The sequence below is a fragment of the Pseudorca crassidens genome, chromosome 13 (assembly GCF_039906515.1).
Source record: "Pseudorca crassidens isolate mPseCra1 chromosome 13, mPseCra1.hap1, whole genome shotgun sequence".
NCBI lineage: Eukaryota > Metazoa > Chordata > Mammalia > Artiodactyla > Delphinidae > Pseudorca > Pseudorca crassidens.
In genome coordinates this window covers 46776001-46796524 of record NC_090308.1, presented here as the reverse complement: position 1 = coordinate 46796524, position 20524 = coordinate 46776001, and the positions used below count along the sequence as shown (strand labels likewise).

The window sequence follows — 20524 nt, the reverse complement described above, 5'->3', positions numbered from 1 at the left end:
ACAAAGTGCAGACAATGGGGATGACCTCTGCGTGTGCACTAGCAGCCTGGGGACTCTTCAGAGTTTGTATGAAAAGGGGATTATTCGTCAGTTACTCGTTTCAATTCAGAATGATAATCAGAATGATCAAACTCTGGATATCCTAGAAGCATCAGTTTACTGACTTGGAATAAATATGAAATGAAAAAACAAATCCGCCTGGGTAAGCATCAGGGGGAACACTTTAAGAATTTATGGGCTTGGGACTTCCCTGGTGGCCCAGTGGTTAAGAATCCATCTGCCAATGCAGGGGACACAGGTTCATTCCCTGGTTGGGGAAGATCCCACATGCCGCGGAGCAGCTAAGCCCGTGCACCACAACTACTGAGCCCATATGCTGCAACTACTGAAACCGTGTGCTTAGAGCCCGTGCTCCACAACAAGAGAAGCCACTGCAATGAGAAGCCCACGCACTGCAATGAAGAGTAGCCCCCACTCGCCGCAACTAGAGAAAGCCCGCGTACAGCGACGAAGACCCAACAAGCCAAAAATAAAATAAATAAATAAATAAATATTAAAAAAAAATTTATGGGCTTGGAAGAACAAAATGTGTCCAAATAAAGCATAAATGGAGTAGAAGGTAGATTTCTGCTAATGGGCTGATATCCTGGATAATGATATACAAAAAATAGTAAGCAGGTTTATTGTGTGATTTTTCCATTTGTGGTGGGGATAATTGGATAAAAAGCACAAAACAGTTGATTCTTCTGCCTAGAATGTCTGTTTATCATTCAAGATCTGCACCAGGCCTTGAGAGCTTCAGGATTCCTTCCTGATGCTCCCCTCCCCGATCCTTCTCTCCTTCCATTGCCCTCATTGTACTGTTATCATCAGCTCCGAGCTTCAGCAGCGCTTCCCTCCACACTGCGTCTCTCAGCATTATACTGCCATCAACTTGAATGGAGTCTGTACTCAGCAGCTGTTTGTTGAGCTGATGGATTAATTTCTCATTAGTCCTCTGGAAGAGTCAGTGATGCTAGTCTACTGATATTTTCTCCAACTGGACATGACTGGATTGCACAAGGCAATGCCAGTAGCACTACGATACTTTCAAAGATGAAAAGAAGACATCTACATTCACCAGAGTGTATAAAGTTTGAATAGGCTTTTCAGTGAAAAATTGTACTGTTAGAATTAGAACGCCATTGAAGAGGCACCCTCCTGTTCGAGCAATTCCCTTAGTAACATCTATGCATGAGAACTTCAACAGATAACTTTTTTTTTGTTAGTTTCTGCTTTATAACAAAGTGAATCAGTTATACATATACCTATGTCCCCATATGTCTTCCTTCTTGCACCTCCCTCCCTATCCCACCCCTCTATGTTGTCACAAAGCACTGAGCTGATCTCCCTGTGCTATGTGGCTGCTTCCCACTAGCTATCTATTTTACGTTTGGTAGTGTATATGTGTCCATTACACTCTCTCACTTTGTCCCAGCTTACCCTTCCTCCTCCCCATATCCTCAAGTCCATTCTCTAGTAGGTCTGCATCTTTATTCCCGTCTTGCCCCTAGGTTCTTCATGACCACTTTCTTTTTTTTTAGATTCCATATATATGTGTTAGCATATGGTATTTGTTCTTCTCTTTCTGACTTTACTCTGAATGACAGTCTCCAGGACCATCCACCTCACTACAAATAACTCAGTTTCGTTCCTTTTCATGGCTGAGTAATATTCCATTGCATATATGTGCCACATCTTCTTTATCCATTCATCTGTTGATGGACACTTAGGTTGCTTCCATGTCCTGGCTATTGTAAATAGAGCTGCAATTAACATTTTTTTTCTTTTTCTTTTCTTTTTTTTTTTTTTGCGGTACGCGGGCCCCTCACTGTTGTGGTCTCTCCCGTTGCGGAGCACAGGCTCCGGACGCGCAGGCTCAGCGGCCATGGTTCACGGGCCCAGCTGCTCCACGGCATGTGGGATCCTCCCGGACCAGGGCACGAACCCATGTCTCCTGCATTGGCAGGTGGACTCTCAACCACTGCGCCACCAGGGAAGCCCTGCTATGAACATTTTGGTACATGACTCTTTTTGAATTATGGTTTTCTCAGGGTATGTGCCCAGTAGTGGGATTGCTGGGTCATATGGTAGTTCTACTTTTAGTTTTTTAAGGAACATCCATACTGTTCTCCATAGTGGCTGTATCAATTTACATTCCCACCAACAGTGCAAGAGGGTTCCCTTTTCTCCACACCCTCTCCAGCATATATTGTTTCTAGATTTTTTGATGACGGCCATTTTGACTGGTGTGAGATGATATCTCATTGTAGTTTTGATTTGCATTTCTCTAATGATTAATGATGTTGAGCATTCTTTCATGTGTTTGTTGGCAATCTGTATATCCTCTTTGGAGAAATGTCTATTTAGGTCTTCTGCCCATTTTTTGATTGGGTTGTTTGTTTTTTTGATATTGAGCTGCATGAGCGGCTTATAAATTTTGGAGATTAATCCTTTGTCAATTGCTTCATTTGCAAATATTTTCTCCCATTCTGAGGGTTGTCTTTTTGTCTTGTTTATGGTTTCATTTGCTGTGCAAAAGCTTTTAAGTTTCATTAGGTCCCATTTGTTTATTTTTGTTTTTATTTTCATTTCTCTAGGAGGTGGGTCAAAAAGGATCTTGCTGTGATTTATGTCAAAGATAGAATTTAATTTTTAATAGTAGCTGGGCTTAATCACCAGCTTTCAAAATTCCTGAATTTCAACAATTGGCTATTGCAATTGTAATTTGGTATGAGTCAGCTCCAGCACACCATTGGTACTAGGAATATACCTTGCTGAGTGGTCCACACAGAAGGAGCCTGGCAGAACAAATACGCCAATTCAGCAGCAGGCCCTGGAGGTCGGAGGTCAGAGGTGGGTGGAGGAATAGGAAAAGGGTGGTAGCTTGAACTGGAACCCTTCTAATCCAGTTGGCAGTGTACACTGTCATCCCTCCAAACTTGGTGGATGGTAAAGGCCGCGCCACTGGAGATTGCTGAGCGCCGCCAAAGGCTGCAGGGGGCCCCCGGCCGGGAGCGGGGGCGGAGCGTAGCAGCGCAGAGAGGAGCCCCCGGCCCTCCCCGCGCCGGGCCCGCGTCGCTCGCCGGAATCCCGTACCGCAGCCGCAGCGGGTCGGCCCCTTCCGCTCGTTCCGGGCTCCCGGCATGGGCATGCAGCTTCTGCGGGGACTGAGGCTCTGGGGGCTTGGCGCCTCTGCAGGCCTGGTCGCCGCGGCCCGAGCCCCCACCGCCAACAGATAACTTTTTAAAAACTGGGATCTGTGGAGGAATCTTGGGGAAGGCAAGACGGAGTGACTGGAAACTTAACTCTGAGTTTGTTATTTTGTCTCTATGTTCTATGTTGAGGTTCAAAATAATAGTGAGGTCCTGCTCAAAACATTTTATCTGGATTAACTAATTTAATTCTCACAATAATTCTAAGGTAAGTTACTATTTTTTCCCCATTTTACAAATGAATAGAGACACAGGGAGGTTAAGTAAATTGCCCAGTGTCACACAGAGGTAGGTGTGTCTCAAAAGTGAGATCTGAACTCAGGCAATCTGGCTCCAGAGGTTAGGCTGGAAACTCCCATATTATACTGCTTCTCCAATGTGTTAGAGAAAAGGCTTCTTTCCCAAAAGAGTCATAAAATGACTGCATTAGAAAGTGTCAGACTGTTTTACTAACAGTTTGAGCTTCATATCAAGAACAACACACTAGACAAAAGGGAGGAATCCTGATATGGGCCACAGCTATCATGGTTGAATGCTCTTTGGGCATTTGATATGCCATTAGATGTGGACAGTCTTTGGGTCCTGATTAGAATTACGTTAACAGAATAGAATTATTGATAAGAGGTTAGTTCAGACCACCTGACAGAAGAGAAACTGAAAATAAAGTATGATGTGCAGACAACAGGATGTTAACATATTTCCCTCACTGTTCTTAATGCTGTATCAAGTGCTAAGTCAACCTTCAGTAAATGTTTGTTGGAAAGAAAAATGAAGGAAAAAGTGGGAAAGGGTGAATTAGCATCTGGAGCAAGTAAAGGAAATTAACATGCACCCAAAGCCAGCTCAAAATTGGTGGCAATCTCTCATCCCAGGGAAAACCCACGAGCCTTATCCAACTACCAGGAATCTAAGCCATAAGCAATCTGTCAGGGCAGCTCTAGACTGGGGTCAAACTTGTCCGAGTCCTTGTTGGACAGATGAAGCCTATCTGTGCAGAAGAAAACAAGCCTGTTGTAAGATGTTAGACCACTCTTCATGCCTGAAGCGCCTATTTAGCTGCAAAAATGAGCCAATTCTCAATTCTGTCACCTTAGGACTCAATGGATGCTTTGGATTCCTTGTCAGGGCACTAATTCTTCCATGGCAGCCACAGGGAGCAATTACCCTCAAGGGCAAAAAGCCTCCAAATCACTATGACCTCTAAATGCTCAGAGTGCAAACACTGACTCTTGTCATCTGCCTTCTTTTAAAGACTTAGTTATGAAATGCCCTAAAAGGCAACTGATGCACATTCTGGGAGGTCAGCAGGGATAGTGCTGGCAGCAGGGACAGAGTTCCCTAGCTCCTCCTTTTTCTAGCTGGTTGACCTGGAGCAAGTCACTCGACTTTTCTGGGTCTCTCTGTCTGTAAAACGAGGATCTAGCTGAGACGGTCTATAAGCTTTCTTCTAGCTCTGAAAATCTTTTACTCTGAGATTGCAAACATCCTTTACCTTCATTGCTCTGCCATTTAAAAAACAAAACGGAAAAATGACAATAAATAGTACGCTGTTGTTGGAGTGAGGTACAAATTTATTTTTCAATGAAACTGACCCCACTTAAAAATGAAAAAAGCATTCTGAATTTTTGGCCCGTGGTTAAGAAAGCTACATCTAGATAATCAATTGCACGTTAAGTGTCAGGAATGACATTTGGGAACCAGCTGTGTCTCCTTCATGTGAAAAATGGAGTCTCTTGATGACTGGGCCACAGCACCAGCCTAACGTGGGAAGAAAGCCTAAAAGGATCAGGTTAGTGGCTAGTCACAGGTTTCATGCGTGACTACAGTCTATCTAGACCTGTGGTTCTCAAAATATGTCCAGGGAAGTTAAAACTATTCTCATAATAATACTAAGGTTTTATTTCTCTTTTGCATTCTCATTTCTCATGTGTGTAAGGGGGGTTTTCCTGAGGCTACGTGACAAGGAGATATCACCACAGATTGATGCAGAGGCAGATATGACATCCAGCTGTCTTCCATTAAGCCAGACATGAAACCTATTTTCAATCTGTAAAATACATTTATATTTTTTAAAAACATACTGTTTATGTTAACATGTAGTGGGTTTATTATTGTTCTTTTCAAATAGATTAATAAGAAAATATTATAAAAATTTTCCCTTTTAAATTTCAAATGCAGTAAACATGAACAGGTATAATCCACATAAACAAAAGCTCTTTGGCACCTTGAGTGATTCTAATGAGTGTAAACGGCTCAAGAGACAAAAAGTTTGAGAACTGCTGCTCTGTCTAGATCAGAGCTTCTCAGACCTGTGTGCACAGAATGCACTGGGGATTTTGTGAAAATGCAGATTCTGTTCAGGGTGCCTGGGTTGGGCCTGGGTTTCTGCATTTCTAACAAGCTCCCAAGTATCACCAGTGCTGTTGGTCTAGACTATACTTGAGAAGCAAGGGTCTAGATGGAAACACCTCATGTCGGTAGCACTGTTTGCTAGTTACTCAGCACTCAGCACAAGCCTAAGGCTCTAGAATAACAAGACAGTGCATTTTACTGCAATAAAGGGGACCCCAGTCTCAAATTAGAATATTAAAGATTTTTGCTTTTAAGTAAATTTGTTATTCATTCACTTAAACCTGGATTAAGCTGATATAATGACAGACAATGAGCTGTGACGGTTACTAAAATGAAGAAGACCCAGTTCCTGCCTTTGAATAACTCACTTTGAGTAAGTTGTGATAAAAACAGAGAGGTAAACTGAGAAGAATACAGTGTGCTAGGTGCTATGACTCTACTATGGGTCAGAAAGAAGGGAAAGGGTCTACTCTTCCTGAGAAAGCAAGACAAGACTTAATGGAGGTGGTGACATCTGAACTAGGCCTTGAAGGATAAGCAAGAAATCCCAGGCAGAGAACAGGGAAACACAAGTTCAGACACAGAAAGTGAAAGTACAGAGTTAGTTTAGGTGGCAGAGAGAAGCTCAGTGGGTCTGGAATAGAAATCCTTGAAGGATTTTAGAAAGGGGGATGCCTTGATTAGGTTGTGTTTTTTAAAGATGTTTCCATTGCTTGTGAGGAAGACAGATTAGGGGGAGGAGAGTCTGGAGCAGGGCATAATGAGTAGTTGGGAAGCTGCACTAGTGGTCAGGGAGGGATACTGTGGGCATGAATTAAGACAGTGGGATGGCACAGAACAGAGGAGGCCCTCTCCTAGGTTGAACTGGCAGGATTTGGTGCTCAGCTGAATATTGGTGAAGAGGAAAAGGCAGTTGATGAAGCATCTGGGACAAGCATGAGGGATTGGCAGAATGGTGCTGTCATTAATTGAGGTGGGGAATACAAGAGGAGGAACATGTTCAAGGTTGAGAAAAGAAGGAAAAAACAATGTATAGAGAACTTATTATCTGCATTTGGTTCCCATCATACTCTTACATTGGGGGCACAAAGCAACAAGAGACTCCACTGAGCTAGCCATCCTTAAAATCCTTTGCACACAAATTTTATGACTTTATGTCAAAACTTTAGCTAACATGGAACCAAATCAATCACTATTTGCAAAATTTGGTTTTTCCAAGCTTGCAAAAGATTGGAAAACTGTCAAAATTTTAATGTAAGAATTATGCACTTGATTTAGATACCAACTTTATAGTTGCAAGTAAAACAGGAAAAAGAATTCCCTATTACTCAATTTCTTCTTTCTACTGGACATCTAATAAGGGTGTTGCTTTATCCATCACACATGTTTAGTCTTAAAGGGACTTACATTGGTTGATTTTGGCTTAATACACATAAAGGACAGTTTGAAAATCAGGAGAAAAATGCTAGTGTCTACAGAAATTAGAAATGTAATAACTTTGCTTTCCTGAATTAGGTTTTAATTAGGCTTTGAGAGTAATAAAAAATTCCTTAGCCTTCAATATGTCGAATGACTTCCTTTTCTCCATTGTGCTTAGGGTGGGGTAGAAGTCCATCTAAATATCAATATCTTTTTAATTATAAAATTACTGGCAGTTGTAGAACACTTGGGCAGGTATACTGTAAAGTGAAAAGAAGAAAATAAAAGCCCGTCCACATTTCTACCAGCCAGATGTGAATCCTTAACAGCTTGATGGTTTTCTTTTTAGATTTCAATTATGTTTCGCAGTTATTTAGTGGTTTCAAATCCAAATCTTTTAATTCAGATTTAGATTTTTTCCTGAAATGCTGGCACAGACCTCAAAATCTTTTCATTTTTTTTTCTTTGATTGTCACTGAGCAGGTGGGGGTCTCTGCATGTGTTTCTGAAGCACCCCTGGTCCTCGTACTTTGGACTTCATTATGTTGGTCACGTCCACAAGCATTTTCAAGTAGGTGTTCTGTCCCTACAGCCCTTCAGTCCACACAGTGGAAAGCACTTAATCCAAATCCTAGAATAGTGCCAGGCACATAAGTGGTACTCAAAAAATGCTTATTTGTTAAGTGGATAAATGAAATCAACAGATACATCAATGCTTAATCAAAAGGAACCTGAGGGCTTCCCTGGTGGTGTAGTGGTTGAGAGTCTGCCTGCCGATGCAGGGGACACGGGTTCGTGCCCCGGTCCGGGAAGATCCCACATGCCGTGGAGCGACTGGGTCCGTAAGCTGTGGCCACTAAGCCTGTGCGTCCGGAGCCTGTGCTCCGCAATGGGAGAGGCCACAGCAGTGAGAGGACTGTGTACCGCAAAAAAAAAAAAAAAAAAAAAAAAGGGAACCTGAGGAGCCCGTGCCAGTGGTGAACTTCAAGTCAGATTTTCTCCACTCTAGTTCTGGTCAGTGGGCTCCACGCTTTCTCCTGATGATGAAGCACCAGTTCTTTAGATGGTAACTGGACTTAGTCATGGTCTCTTCTTGGTTCTCTGTACCTAGCCTCTAGATCGGGGGATAAACTATAGGTTATCAGTGACCAGGCATTCCTATCACTAGCCATCTGTCTGCTTCTGTTTGTTTCTACACCTTAAATCCTTTCTCATGCCTCTTTCGGGATTTCCTAGAGAGTCTGCCATGCCCACTGGAGTTGCCTGGCCTTTAAGTCTCTGCCTAGCTGACTCCACTGAGAATCCTGCCCAGTGCACCCCGGTTCTGATAAGATGCAAAGTGGCCCTTTGGAAAGACAATCAATGCATACTGGATTTCATTAGTTAATCTACTTTTCACTTAACGACCTTTCTGCATTTGAAGAGTTGGCATTCCTCTTGTGAAGAAATCTCTTAAGATTTTTTGGTATTGTCTGAAATGGTAGCGTAACTTTGTTTATATATTTTGTCAAATGGCTTAGTTCCTTAAAATCAGTCTGTAAAATATAAGGTCCAATTGAAATTGATCATGGGAATGGAGGAAGAATTAGAAACCAAGAGGCGAAGATAAGACAGAGGCATTACAAGCCTTCAAAATAAAACAAAATGAAATAAAAGAAGGCCATTTATTTTGTTGCTTATGGAAGATGGGAGAAATTAGTTAGGCCAGGCAAACTGTAAGAACTGATTGAAACTCTGGTGCCCACAGTGAATTGCAAGGTGTTCAGGTGGAGCCGCTGTGTCTTCTCTGGCTCCCTGAACGATGACAAGGCGCTGGGGCTACAGGGCAGGAGCTGAGAAGTAAGATGGCTATTTTCTTTTTTTCTTTAATGTTCTATCTTGGAACAAAGTAATTGCAGGAAGATAGGCAACTTCCCTGAGTGTGCATATAAATGTTTACACCCTAGCCCATCCCCAAACTTTTTTTTTTTTTTTTTTGCTGTTACGCGGACCTCTCACTGTTGTGGCCTCTCCCGTTGTGGAGCACAGGCTCCGGACGCGCAGGCTCAGCGGCCATGGCTCACGGACCCAGTTGCTCCACGGCACGCGGGATCTTCCCGGACCGGGGCACGAACCCGTGTCCCCTACATCGGCAGGCGGACTCTCAACCACTGCACCACCAGGGAAGCCCCCGCAAACTTTTATTAGAACTTCGTATGCCCCAGGAACTATGAAGGAATCACGTGATGACTGCCCCCTTCAGAAGCTCAAGTCCAGGTCAAAGATAAAACCATGATAGCTCTTATTCTGACCAGGTCATTGTAACGAACAGTAGTTTTGTCATAGCCCTCTATAGGCACTAGCAGGAGGGACATTTTTCCCCTTTAATTTATTTAAGTCTTCCATCTTACTGACTGTCTAACAGCAGCTGATGGGCTGACTAATCCCTGTTGTCTTATATTTAAATAAACTAGGTGACAAAGAGCATTTAATTGGTCAAATTATCAGAGGTGTACATTATTAGTTCAAGTGCATCCATGGGATTTTCTTTTCAAATGTCACTGGGATTAAAATAACAGGAAACCGGAGATGAAAGCATTAGAAAGGGGTAGACTTTGGCAGCTGCGGGTGCCTACACTGCTACAGAGGACATCCTGGATGTAATGGTTATTTAAGAAGATGGGGGAAGGGGAAAACAGAAACACCAGGACTAAACAAACACTACAAAGAGTTAGCAATGTTTAGTGTTTGCAACTTAATTCTGTCCCTACAAAAATGTGAATTGTTAGGTTTAAAATAAATGGAAACGTTCTAATTTGCATCTTAACGTAATACATGAGTAAAATAATACCTTCAAGTACACACCTTGAAGACCACTTACAATCAAAATTATCTGCTTAATACAGACAATTATGCTAATTTTGAGGTAGGTAGGTATATTTAAGTATTCTTGCAGTTTATGCAAAAATATTCTTGCAGTTTGGGAAAGCCTCTTTGCCTCATGGGAACTTCTACTGTTATACTACTGTGTAATAGTATCACTCATGAAGGAAAACATGATCTTAAGGCATAAGTCTTTAAAAACGCCTCCTACGACTTCTACTGAAGTCACTTCTGGTAAATATTTCAATCCCCATCTTCACTAGGTTGTTAGTCCTTTTAGTGAAAATGGGCAATATGTAGCACGTACTTTTGCTAAAAGGCTTCTCATTCTCCTTCATAAATCTCTATCATGTTTCACTGTCTATTGGAAAATTCATTTCAGTTAAGGAAAAAAAAATTCTTTGGGGGCTTGATTACAGAGTTACAAAGGCCATAACGCCAAAGCTTTCATTTTTATTAGCTATTTGGTTTAAACCTTTTTTTTTAAATTTTGATTTATAGACCTGACTATCTTAAGTTGTAAAATAGGCTATGAAACAACTGTTTTATTCTCCTGGTCTATGTGGAGTGAAGCCAAACATATGGCAAACTGTGCTATTACAGAGGAATTTGGATGGATGATTTCCTCCTCTGTGTATTATTTTCAAGCCCATCACCAATGGCTGTTAGCAGGAAACCAGCTGCCGAGGGTGGTGGGGCAGTTACTGCTAGGGGCACACGCACATTCAGACATACACCTTGGTGACCACTTACAGTCATACGCAGTTTATATGAGGTGTTTTACAGGAAAAGTGAAGGGTATAAAGAAAGCTTGATTAGCAGTTTGCTCCTAGGCAGCTCAAACATCCAGGAAGAATATTTTATCCCCACCCAAGATGCAAAGGCTCGATGCAATATTTGAGAAGCGATAGATGACCCCTACTTACCACACAGAGTCCAGAGCCATCCAAGCACTCGTTGGAATTACCATTACAGTCACAGGGCAAACATTCTCCCGACTGGGCAAAAAAGAATCCTGCGTCGCATTTCTGAAACAGACACAACAAAAGCATCTTCATGACCGAAAAGATCAATTTTGGCCTCATTTTCTGAGAGGAGTACGAGGAACTGATTGGTAAATGATCCAAATATTTCTTTACAGAACATACTAACATGAACTATTTATACTACCATTCAATGATGTATATCCAATTTTCTTTATGTATCTTTTCTGCCTCTTTTTTCACTCCTTTTTTGGGGGTGGCGGGGAGGGCCTGGGGTCGTGGGCTCCTGCAGAGGTTGGCGGACCAGTTACGGCCCGGACACCACGAGAACAAATGGCGTCCAATTCTCGCGATGCGTAGCCGTTCGCGCAGCGAGATCTCGTCTCTTTCTCTCCTTCGCCGCGTAAACGCCTGTCACTTCTCAGCAGAACAGGAGCACCTTTAACACAGCCTGTCACCGTGAGGAAGTAAGATTTTAGGTAACAGTGAAGGAGAAATTTTCTAATGTTTTCTTCCAATCCGACACAAGACAAATCCAAACTATTTGGGTGAGGCACTACTGCATCATGCAGTATGAATAAAGACCTGTGGGTTCAGAAATTATTGCCTGTGGCAGAACAACTTAGAGATGTGTCTGTCATAAACTTGAGCTCTTAAAAAAATACGCTTTTCAGATCCTAAAATTTTAAAGGGAGGGGTAAGGAAGTTAATGAGTCCTTACACTTAGCAGGTCCTTCGTGGGCGCTCTTCCTATTTCATTTGTCCTCGTAACTGCGAGAAACACATTGTTTTCCTTCGTTCCCCTGGTGAGATAATTAAACCCAGAGGTGTGGGTTGTGGTGATGTTAACCGATCTTGCATTTGCTGAATTGCCCTGCCCAAATGTCGCTTGTGCTCAGGTTGAGAAACTTTGTGAGATTGTTCTTGGTTTATGCCATTGGGCTTATGGATATGTATTTTATGTTTCTTTGGAATGTTTCAATGCTGCAAGGCAGAAATGACATCATAGGCCTGGAAGTCCACTCCTTGTCTGTCAGACAGATTTACATCTAAAGAATTCCAGACAGATAAGAATCTGGGTGGTTTCCACAAACTTACAGAGGAGGAGGGTTCCCATCACACCCGCCATTGACTCGTAGTTTTGTACTGTCTTGGCTACCAGGAAACTTTTCATTGTATCTGGCTGAGGTCCCTCTGACTGTTATGCAAACCCATTTCCTCTTGCTTTTTTCTCTGTAGAGAAAGAATCACTAGACACCATGCACAGTATAAAAACCCCATAGTCCTAAAACTAAAATTTAACATATTCCATTTGGAGGAAGTTTGATAGAGCATAATGTCATTTGCCTATGAAGAAAAGGCAAAGAAATTCTGTCTTTCTAAGTGAAGACAAAATAAGGCTGAGAAGGGACCAATTTATAAATTATAATGGAAATTTTGTAGTTGATGGTAAGCCTTTTTCTCAGTTTCCACTAGGGAACAAAAGAGAGGGAAAGGTGCTAAAATTGCAGTAGGAAGCATTTAATTCACACCACCTAATTTCACATATTTCTAACTTCTGTTTCAAAATACAAGAAATACATGTTTTCACTGTGATGCAGTACACAGAAAAAGGAATTCGCAGAAACAAGAGTAAGAAAAAAGACTCACAAAACAGTAATTAATCTTACTATGTGTCATATACTTTAAACTTCTCTATTTTATTTTATTTTATCTTATTTTATTTTATTTTAAAATATATCCTGGTCCTAAGACATAACATTGATTTGATGACCCATGAATGTGTTGCATCCTGCATTTTGACATTAGGAGGCTTTTAATTATAAAAGGAATGGATAACAGTAGTGAGGGCCTTAGTATTAGTTATCTCAGGACCCTCCATACCAGTGGTTTCTGAGTTCTCTAACTGACCAAGTTACAGACATCTGATTGGGGGAGTTTCTGATTCAATAGTTCTGATGGTGAAGCCAAAGAATCTACATTTTTTTTTATAAAATAAATTGTGTATTTTAAAAATTATTTATTTTAATTAATTCTTCCCCCCAGCCTTATTGAGATATAATTGACGTATAACGTTGTATAAGTTTAAGGTGTACAGCATGCTGATTTGATATGCATATGTATTGCAAAATGATTACCACCATAGCATTAACTAACAACTCTATCATGTCACATAACTACCATTTCTTTTTTGTGGTGAGAACATGTAAGATTTACTCTCTTAGCAACTCTCAAGTGTATAATACAGTATTATTAACTATAATCAAGGTGCTGTATATTAGATAACCAGAATTTGTTAATCTTTTAACTGGAAGTTTGTACCCTTTGACCAACCTCTCCCTGTTTCCCTGTCTCCCCTCCCAGCCCCTGTAACCACCCTTCTGGTCTCCGTTTCTATGAGTTCCAAGGAGTGGGGCAGAGATTGGAGGTGTATTTGGAAGAGAAAAGCACACTGGTAGTAGCAGGGAGTCTGATAGAGATGCCTGGAAACGGTACATGAAAAGACCCACTTGTACCATCAACTATAGTAAGGACCTTCTTCTGGCCCAAGGAATCAAATTTCTGAAAGGGTGTTTTTAAATTGATAGTAGTGCAAGTCTTTTAGGCATTCTCGCAGCTCATTCTTCTGACGAAGACAAAGAAAATTAAGATTTGCCCTGAATAAATGCATCATTGTGAATATGACAGTGGCTAATCTCTTATTAGCCTGAGGCCCTGACTAAATTAAGAGACTCATTTTTAAAAAACAAAAATAAAATTATCACAACATAGGAAAAAAAACCACAAAAAAATTGGAAGGTTTTGTATTTTAGAAGAGTTTTACGTTTACTGAAAAATTTTGAGGGATCTGTATTTTTTAAAAGCCCCATGAAGATTTTAGGGTGAGACTAGGTTTGGAAGGATTGCTTCAAAGCACCTGTCACAGTACCTTGTACATGTTCATTGCTCAATGAACTTGTGATTGTGATTTGAATGGTTTGGACCAGGACAGGACATCAGAGGTATATGTGCTGTTGGAAACCAGTGGTTTATCCTGCTAATCTACTCACGGCTCTCTGCTGGGGCTGGACTGGGTCTCCAGTGTTTCTCAACACAGTTCAGGCAGCCACTGCCTTGACTAGACTGTGTACAAGATGAAATCTTTGTTATGCCAAGTTTAGGAGGAGACTTCACTCTGAGAATCTGTCATTATCCACTTATCCACCCACCAGATGAAGGTTCTGACCTTGTGTGAAGGATGATTTGGCTCAGGTCTCATACTGTGGGCGATGGGAAGAGAAGGGAGGCAGGGACAGGGTTGTGTGGAATAGTCACTTGGCCCCCTGCCAAGAGGGCAAGGAGGGTTGGAAGCCTGGCCAACTGCTTTCTTGCTGAGTTTTGTACACTTGAAAGGATTGTATTTTCTAACTCATCTATCCAGAGAGGAGGCACCATTTTAAAATTCACATAAAGGCACCATATGGAATAATGGAAGCCCTGGGTATGGGGAGCTTCTGATGTCATTCCTAGAGCCCATGCATTGGATACCTTGGACCTTGTGTTGTAGAACTTTAGAGGATTCCTTGAAATGGTAAATTGTTAAGTGGTTCAAAAGAAGCTTGAGTATCCTCAGGAAGAGCTGTTTAAGGTTGTTTCTTTTATGTAAAAACATTTCATCATTTTTTCCCCAGAAAGTTCTGTTAAGTTTTACTGGATCTCTTCTTGAAATTCTATAGGAACTGGCAAAATTGACCTTTGTCATAATATTAAAAGGTAGATATTCTCAAGGATGAAAGTGTGGCTATTTTTTAGTTTTGCTCTTGGTTAATCTTTTCTCTAAGTAATTCTAAGACCTGTGCTATTTAGGGGCCTGTGAAAGCTGAATAGTCTTCTCACAAGGAGAATAATATCTGTGTGCTTTCCTTGGAAATAGTCTCCAGAATTTACTAAACAAAGATGTGTTTATGTATTATATATGTGTGTGTGTAAGCAAGAGAAGTCTTACAGTCCATTTTTAGATGCCACCCTGAACCCTCTTGCCCACATAAGATTGACCTACAGCAGACAACTGTATAAACACGTGGGTGGGTGATTTAGAGAGCACTCAGGGAGATTTGTATCTTCTGAGATGGTGCCACAATCTTTAAAAAATGGATAATAATAACAAGGATAATAATGACAATAATGATGATGATGATAACTATAATATGGTTACCATTTACTGAGAGCCTGTGTACCAAGTATTGTGATAAGTACTTTATCCATGTTATGGTATTTGCTCTTCACAGCAACTCTGTGAATTGGGTATAAGTACCTGCATTTTAGAAATGAACAAACTGAGAGTCAGAGAAGATTAGAAATGTATCCAATGTCACATAGGTTTACAAGAGGTTCAGACTGCTCCAAATCTTCTTGTTTCTCTACTATACCATGCTGCCCCTCGTAAGTAAATAAATAAATAAAATTCAAAATTTTATTTAATTTACATTTTAATTAATTGAACATAAATATTTATCATGCTAAGTCACTGCGTTGGTCATGTTGTATAGGTCTTGCATTTTTACCCCACCATAGCTCTATGAGGTAAGTTCTGTTACCTTCGTTTTGCAGATGTGGTCTGTGTGGCTTACAGGAATTGTTATTCAGGCCAAGTAACACAGATAAGAAATGGTGGACTCAGAAATTAGATTCTTTGTTTGACTCCCACATTTGAGCTCTTAACCTGCTGATGTACCATTAATATATGTTAACCAAACCCTTCTTGTTGGGCACTTAGGTTATTTCCAATTTTTTGCTGTTATAAACAATCCACAGCAGGCTGAAATGAATAAAAAATGTAAAATCTCTCCTTTAAGCCCCAGAAAAAATTCTTTAAAAATATATACAATCATTAATATATAAAAACCATTGAATGGGAATATTTACTTTTTAAACAACTTATTTCAGCCACATTGTCATTTTGCTTTCCACTAAATCACTTGTAGACTTTTTACAGCTCTCCATTCTTAAGCCACTCTGTTACTACAGCTTGACTCCTGCTCTGACACTGAGATTGGATTAATCAATAATATTTACTTCTGCCTTTGAAGAATAAGAGTTAAAATTGCCATTTGCTTACTTTGTTATGATTAGTGTGATGTCTGGCTTGGAGTAAAAATCAGTATATGTTTACTTGACTGATTTTATATTTATAGAAATCAGAACTAGATAGAACTTAGGAGGAAATTAGTGTGGTGTATCCATGTGCCACTTATATTTAGAGGAACTGGAAATGACAGTGTATATATATGTTGATATCCTTGAAGAAGGCATTATTTCCAGAGGTTCATCATATAATCACAATGTTAACTATTTCACTAGATGTAATTGTAATTAAGATTGTTTCTTAACAAAAAGGATAGCATTTATACAGCTGATTGATCATTTTTGTCCTCATTCAAAGAAGTCTCCTTGAAAACACTAGACTTAAACCAACAATACTGTCATCATACAGAACATATTTTGAATTTTCTTAAAAATTCTTAAATTGTGTTCTTTTGAAGTATAGTCCAGTCTGCATCCTTTGGGTGTGGCAAACTTCTAAAAATCTCTTGGAGTTATCAAATAAAGTGAATACCAAGCAAAGTAATATTAAGTTAAAAATCTCACTGTGTTTTCCAAATATTGTCACAGAGGAGCCAGTTAATTGGCCATAAGCCATTACTTTCGCATAGATAGTGAATGTCTAAGACCTTCAGAATTTCTGTTGAAAAGCCCAGTTGACTAAACAATTTAAATGCTCTAATAGCATTCTTTAGGAATTTGAGATCTCCAATCACCCATTAAAATAAACTAACAATAGCAAAAATTGACCAGATTTAGGAGGGGCCTGAAGTTGTCATCTGAAGGTGTGAGACACATCTTGAGATCTCTGAGTAGGTACTTGATATCCCAGAGAGAAACAGACTCTAATCTCCAATTCCAACAAAAATAATGAATTAATTATAATAAAATTCATTATAGAGAGCACACGCCACAGCCCTGTGCCTATTCTAATAGGATTTGACCTAAAATTGGAATAGATATTTGCATTGTGTCTTCAACCAAGGATCTACAAACATTTTACAAATATTGACTCATCTTGCTTTCTGAATTAGACTTGTAAAATTTTGATTCATCAACTTTTGCTTTAATTTACTAAGGCTTAATGTGGAAAGCTTTAAAAAAAAAATCTCTCTGAATTCATTCATTTGTATCCAGAGTCATTGCTGCCTTCCAAATTAGTATTCTTCAAATTTAACAGCCCACATTCAATTATCTTTCTGCTTAGGTTTTTGTATGGGTATAATCAATCCACTTTTCTCTTGTTTCCAGGCAACAATGATTTCAGCTCTAGTTTTAGTTTTAGTGAATTCCATTTTTTGTTTTAGTGTATTAGTCACCTTAAAATTTAGTCACCTTAAGATTGAATGTTATGCTCACTTAGGAGCTAAAGCTTTGTGCCTTTACTCAGAGTCTCTGGATCTTACACAATGCTGACTTCCATCTGCTTAAAACTTGGGCAGAATTAAGAATCCGATAGTATTCAGGGACCTTCTAATAGGAACCAATTGTTCAATTTAATCTATTTAAAAATATCAATTTAGCCTTTGCTGAGGAGGAGTGACTTCTAAGAACATATGAATTTATTACACGGGTAGGTATTTCAAAGGCTATTTTTTTCTGTGTCTATAAAAATAACAGATAAAGTATCTGACATGGAAAGCAGTCCCGAATTAAGCTATTGATAACTTTGCCTCTGTATTTTTTCTGGTAGGACTTAACATGTTTTGATTGTTCATATACAAAACTACAATGGAAGTGCCAAAATAAGTTAAAACGCATTATGCAGTGGGTTACAGTTAGCAAGTTGCATTCTTGATTGACTTCACTTGAATATAGAGAGAATTACCCATGTACCCTCCCTTGTGTCTCTTTAAGCTCTTGTTTGCGTAATTGAAATTCCCCACATTTCAATAGGCGAAGTTAATTTTTAGATTTTGACAGTGATTTCACCATAGCTTGATTAGGAAAGTGGTTTCAACATTCCTCAGGGGTTTATCCAGTTCAGAGATATTTTTTCTTAGGATTGGCATAAATAAAGCTGGGGTATCAGCTGAACACAAACTATGGTACTGGTTTCTCCTAGTTGGCTCCTAGAGCTACCTTTGTGCTTATTGCTTGGGAACTTTATCTGCCATTCCGTGGCAAACTTGCAAAACACTCCAGCCCTCAATTTAATCACCAAATGAATTAGAGACAATGATTTAGGTCCCGAGGAATTCTGAGGAGCACAGCACTGCTATCTTGTCCACAGTTAAGCCAGGTCCTTTAATTTTGTAGAGTGGAGAGATAGTTATCATGGCATTTACTTTACATTTATGTGGCTATTCCTCAGCACTCTTTATGGGTCTTTTGGGTATTCTCTTGGGCGTGGAAACCAGCGCTCCACTCAAAGGTCTCAGATAACTGTTCTCAAGCCCTGCACTTGATCAAATGCTTATTTGGACTTTTAGATACCAACAGACTCAGGCTGTGATGAATTACTTACCACACTTGCTAATAAATAGCTCTCTTTAGTTGTAAAACTAAAAGGATCAAACAAGAAAAGTTTAGAGCCCTAAAGGCATAAAGATTTTCCTTTTGAAGTGTTGGATTGGAGGATGATTATGTTCATTAATACTGATGAAGATTTCTTTAATTTTCTCCTTGAAAAGTTATTTAAAACACTTTATAAGTTGCTCATTTATAGTGGTGATTGCCACTTATAAAACATAATGGGGCTTTAGCAGTGCCTTTTTTCCTTTGATTTTTCTTAAAAAAAGAAATCTGCTAACATCTGGCTTTCTGCTCTGGGTCCTCCTCACATTGCCTCATGTAACTGGCTTGTGCTTTTCACTCCTCGCCTTCCAGGCTATGGTTACACAACATAGCCTCTGCAAGATTTTTTTTTTATATCTGAAAACTGACTCAGTTTTATTTAATTTACTGGGGCAAATGCCGTGGACACATTTCCAAGAAAGGAAGAGATGTGGACCACAAGGGCTAGCCTTAAGAGCAAGGAGAGAGGAATGACTTCAGAGTTACAAGGTTTAGGGGATTTTGATATGACTCCTTAACCGCTTAGTAGGAATCAGTGTTGTGAGATGACAGGCATCTCTGTCCTCTTCAACTGGTTTTTGTGAATAATAACCGCGAATATTTATTGACAGACACCAGGCACTGAGCTAAGTGCTCCTTATAGATATTCTGATTTGATCATTACCATTTAATAGCCCACAGGATTGCAAATGTCTGCCTAAATTACTGTTACTTTTTACAAGAAATTGGGAAGTTTAATTGTCTATAAACTGACTATGGCTTCTGTTCAGTATGCCCAGGGAAGGCAGCAGTGCTGCCTGAGGCGAGTTCTCTGGTTAGGGTATTCTGTCAGTTTCCATTGCTAGTAGATGTACCTGTTTCTGTCTTGAGGTGCCCTGTGTACTTCATTGCTACCTTCACACTGGACCATTCAGGATGCAAAGCAAAATGTGACTGGCAGTACCTGTCATTCTTTATGCTCTTCCTTGTGGGTCTATGCGTCACTGAAGACATGCTATGGTGAATTAGTAGGAAAGGAGAAATGCATCCCAAATCTCTACTCTACCCATTTATTCTCAGGAGATAATCTTCCCTCTTTTGATGAGAAAATGGAGGTCATTGGGTAGAAAATCTCATACTATCTATCTCTCTTCTCTTTCTCAAAATTTGTCTTTATCTTGACTCATCCTGATGTCCTCTGCCCACCTCAGAGGAGGTAGTGCTTCTCTTGTTGTTAGGAAAGACTAGCCCTCTATCCGTGCTCTGGGGCTTACACACCTGTGGCCAGCAGGCCCTGTCCCATCACCTAGCCTCCCTCCCTCACATGCCACCCACCTCTTTGCACCCACAGGGATGAGAAGAAGCAGAGTACGGTTAAGTGCTGGGTCTTGTGTTGGATAAGTCCTGACTTCTTCCCCCAGGTTCAGATTCTAAGAACACCTTCCTTCAGCTCTGCCTCTTTTTCATTTTCCTCCATTCTTGCCCAGCCAGGCTTGGTGAGTGAGAACTCAATCACACTGGCTCCGCTTCCTTCATGCCAACCTATGCCTCTATCCATCATCCAGTTTCTGTCTCCATGGTGCCACTGAAACTGCCCTGACAAAGCTGTCGGGTGATGTCTTTGTGGCTTTGCTTTTCCAGTGTTACTTGTTCTTATTCCAGTACTTAATATTTTTGAAATTCCCTCCTTGAAATTCTCTCTTCTCTCTGCAGGACAACTCCCAGTTTAGGTTTTTCTCCTGCCTCTCTTTCTCAGTATCCGTGGGGGGAGCATTTGGGGGGAAGGAAGGTAGGTTGTTCCTCTTCCTCTGCTGCCCCTGTGTTGTAGGTGTACCCCAAGATAACCTCTGTATCCCTCTTTTTTATCAACACACTCTTGCTGGGTGAGGTCAACCTCTGCCACAGTTTCAGCCTCCATTTATATTCTGGTAACTCCCCAAACGCTCTACATAACCCGGATCTCACTCTTTTAGTCCACACTCTTGTTTCCAAGTACTTGTTAGACAAGTCCTTCTCCAGCTCTATAGGCACATGGAGTTAAATGTATCCCACACTGACCTTATAATATTCTCTCCC

General features: G+C 40.4%; 1 protein-coding gene across 5 annotated transcripts in view; it reads right to left on the bottom strand.

The window, feature by feature from the left end:
- Positions 1-20524, bottom strand: part of LAMA4 (laminin subunit alpha 4) — a 152159-nt gene that overhangs the window by 101284 nt on the left and 30351 nt on the right. For all 5 annotated transcript variants that reach the window (XM_067702317.1, XM_067702320.1, XM_067702319.1 and 2 more), the window contains one exon: positions 10814-10915. In XM_067702317.1, the coding sequence (XP_067558418.1) occupies positions 10814-10915 (102 nt within the window). The remainder of the gene's footprint in view (positions 1-10813; positions 10916-20524) is intronic.